The sequence below is a fragment of the Arachis ipaensis genome, chromosome B4 (assembly GCF_059453495.1).
Source record: "Arachis ipaensis isolate K30076 ecotype BB chromosome B4, ASM5945349v1, whole genome shotgun sequence".
Lineage (NCBI taxonomy): Eukaryota > Viridiplantae > Streptophyta > Magnoliopsida > Fabales > Fabaceae > Arachis > Arachis ipaensis.
Genome location: NC_142439.1, coordinates 11,900,590 through 11,902,396, shown reverse-complemented (window position 1 = coordinate 11,902,396; position 1,807 = coordinate 11,900,590). Strand labels below are relative to the sequence as shown.

Here is a 1,807-nt window from a genome sequence, read left to right as displayed (position 1 = left end):
ATCCCATGAACCGACCTAGATGGTCGTCAGGATAAAACGATGAGGTACAAGTCGGCGTAAAGAGGCTATGGAAGTCGATCATGATAAACTCGGGAACAGTCCGACTCATAAGTCGGAATGCGAAACCGAGTAAAACTAAAATGAATCGCAAAAGTAGCCTAAGTCACGAAAAGCTCAATGAAACGAAATTGAGTACCAGGAATAACAAAAAGAGATAGGAAAAACTAAGAAAAGATTATAAGGCTGCCTTGAAGATCATAAAGATTCAGAAAGCCCAAAGAAAAGGTTTTTTCCAGAAAAGATCAAAAATCAAAAGAACTACGAATAGAAGAGCATGCGCGCACAAGATAACTCAAAACCCTTATCCAAAAAAGGGGGTATTTATTTAATCGTTAAAATTAAACCCTTGTCAAAAAAGGGTATGATAAAACTATTTTGTTTACGGCCTTAAAAGGCCAAAAATTGTTCAAACATCAACAAATAAATATAAAGAGTTTAAAAAGGGGGGGGTCCACAGGCCGGACCCCCAATAGCCAACAAATTACTTCTTTGCAAGAGGAGTAGAAGGATCACCACCACCAGGACCAGGAGTTGGAGAGAAAGTCGGAGGAGCGGCAGAAGAGCTCGGAGCGTCCTTAGAGCGAGGAGGGGACTTTATGATCTTCTGCCCCCGAGTCTTCAAATCAGACTCAGACTCCACCATGGGGACAGGAGGATCCACGATGGCACCATCAATAACAATCTTATCAGGGTCCAAAGGAGAAAGGTCCAAGTCAGGAGCAATGACTCCGACCTGCTCCTTAAAAACCCTCCAAGCCTCATCAGCACCATCCGCAATAGAGTCCTCCAACTCGGTATAGGCCTTCCGGGCATTCAGCAAGTCATTCTTTACAGACACAAGATCAGCAAATAAACTGTTGTAGCTGGCTTGCGCTGCCTTCCTCAAATCCACCTCCATGTTGCATTGGGCTTGCAACTTCTTCTCCTTCTCCCGGAGGCTGTCCCTCTCCTCCTTCAGCTTGGCGACTTTCCCCTCTAACTCCCTCTCATGCTCCTGATATATGCGAAGCCTGCCTTCCAGCTCCTCGACCCTCGAGGTCGTCCCTAAAGAGATGAGAGGAGTCTTCTCAAATATATCTAAGAGTTTGCCACAAACTCCCGCCGTCTTGAGACTCTCCTCAACCACAGCAGTGAGGTAGTGCCGAACAGAAACATCATCCATGCTCATACGAGCATGGGGATAAATGTTCTTTCGGACGAACGCAAGAGCGTCCGCCTCACCAGAAGCGCCAGACTCTAAGGTCTTACGCTTCCTCTTCTCTGGTTCAGGAGTAGGTCGGACGGAGGGGGGTGGCAGAGAGGAAGCAGAAGAGGAAATCACAATAGGTTGGGAGGGAGTCCCGACGTTCCGAGGAGGAGGAGGAGGAGAGACAACCGCCCTAGCGCCACCAGACCTGGCACGAGACCTCGCCTTGGCCTCCTGAACTCTTTGGTAAGACTCCTGGGCATTTGTTTTTGCCATCTCTGAAAAAAGCAACAATTGATAGATTAGACAAGTCGAAAGAATTAATCAGACAAGTCGGAGAACCAAATGAAAGCTACCTATTTGTGCCTGGATATAACTTGGAGACCCCTGGAGAAACTTTTTCGTGTCCAAGTATGGAGACCTCCCCCAAACTTCTCGGAGGAACCCCACAATGGCCGCCTCCACCTCATCCAGGTCGTCAAGACCATATTTTTCACAAGGGGAGGCCTCCAACCAGTATAAAGGAAAGCGGGGGGAAGAATTGTCATCCAGGAAAAAGGG

At 47.4% G+C, this 1,807-nt stretch overlaps 1 protein-coding gene across 1 annotated transcript; it reads right to left on the bottom strand.

Annotated features, from left to right (window-relative positions):
• Positions 1-541: 541 nt before the first annotated feature.
• LOC148566676 (uncharacterized) lies at positions 542-1,522 on the bottom strand. Its single transcript, XM_088483669.1, has one exon. It carries the CDS (start codon positions 1,520-1,522, stop codon positions 542-544), a length of 981 nt encoding a protein of 326 aa, XP_088339795.1.
• Between the last annotated feature and the right edge of the window lie 285 nt (positions 1,523-1,807).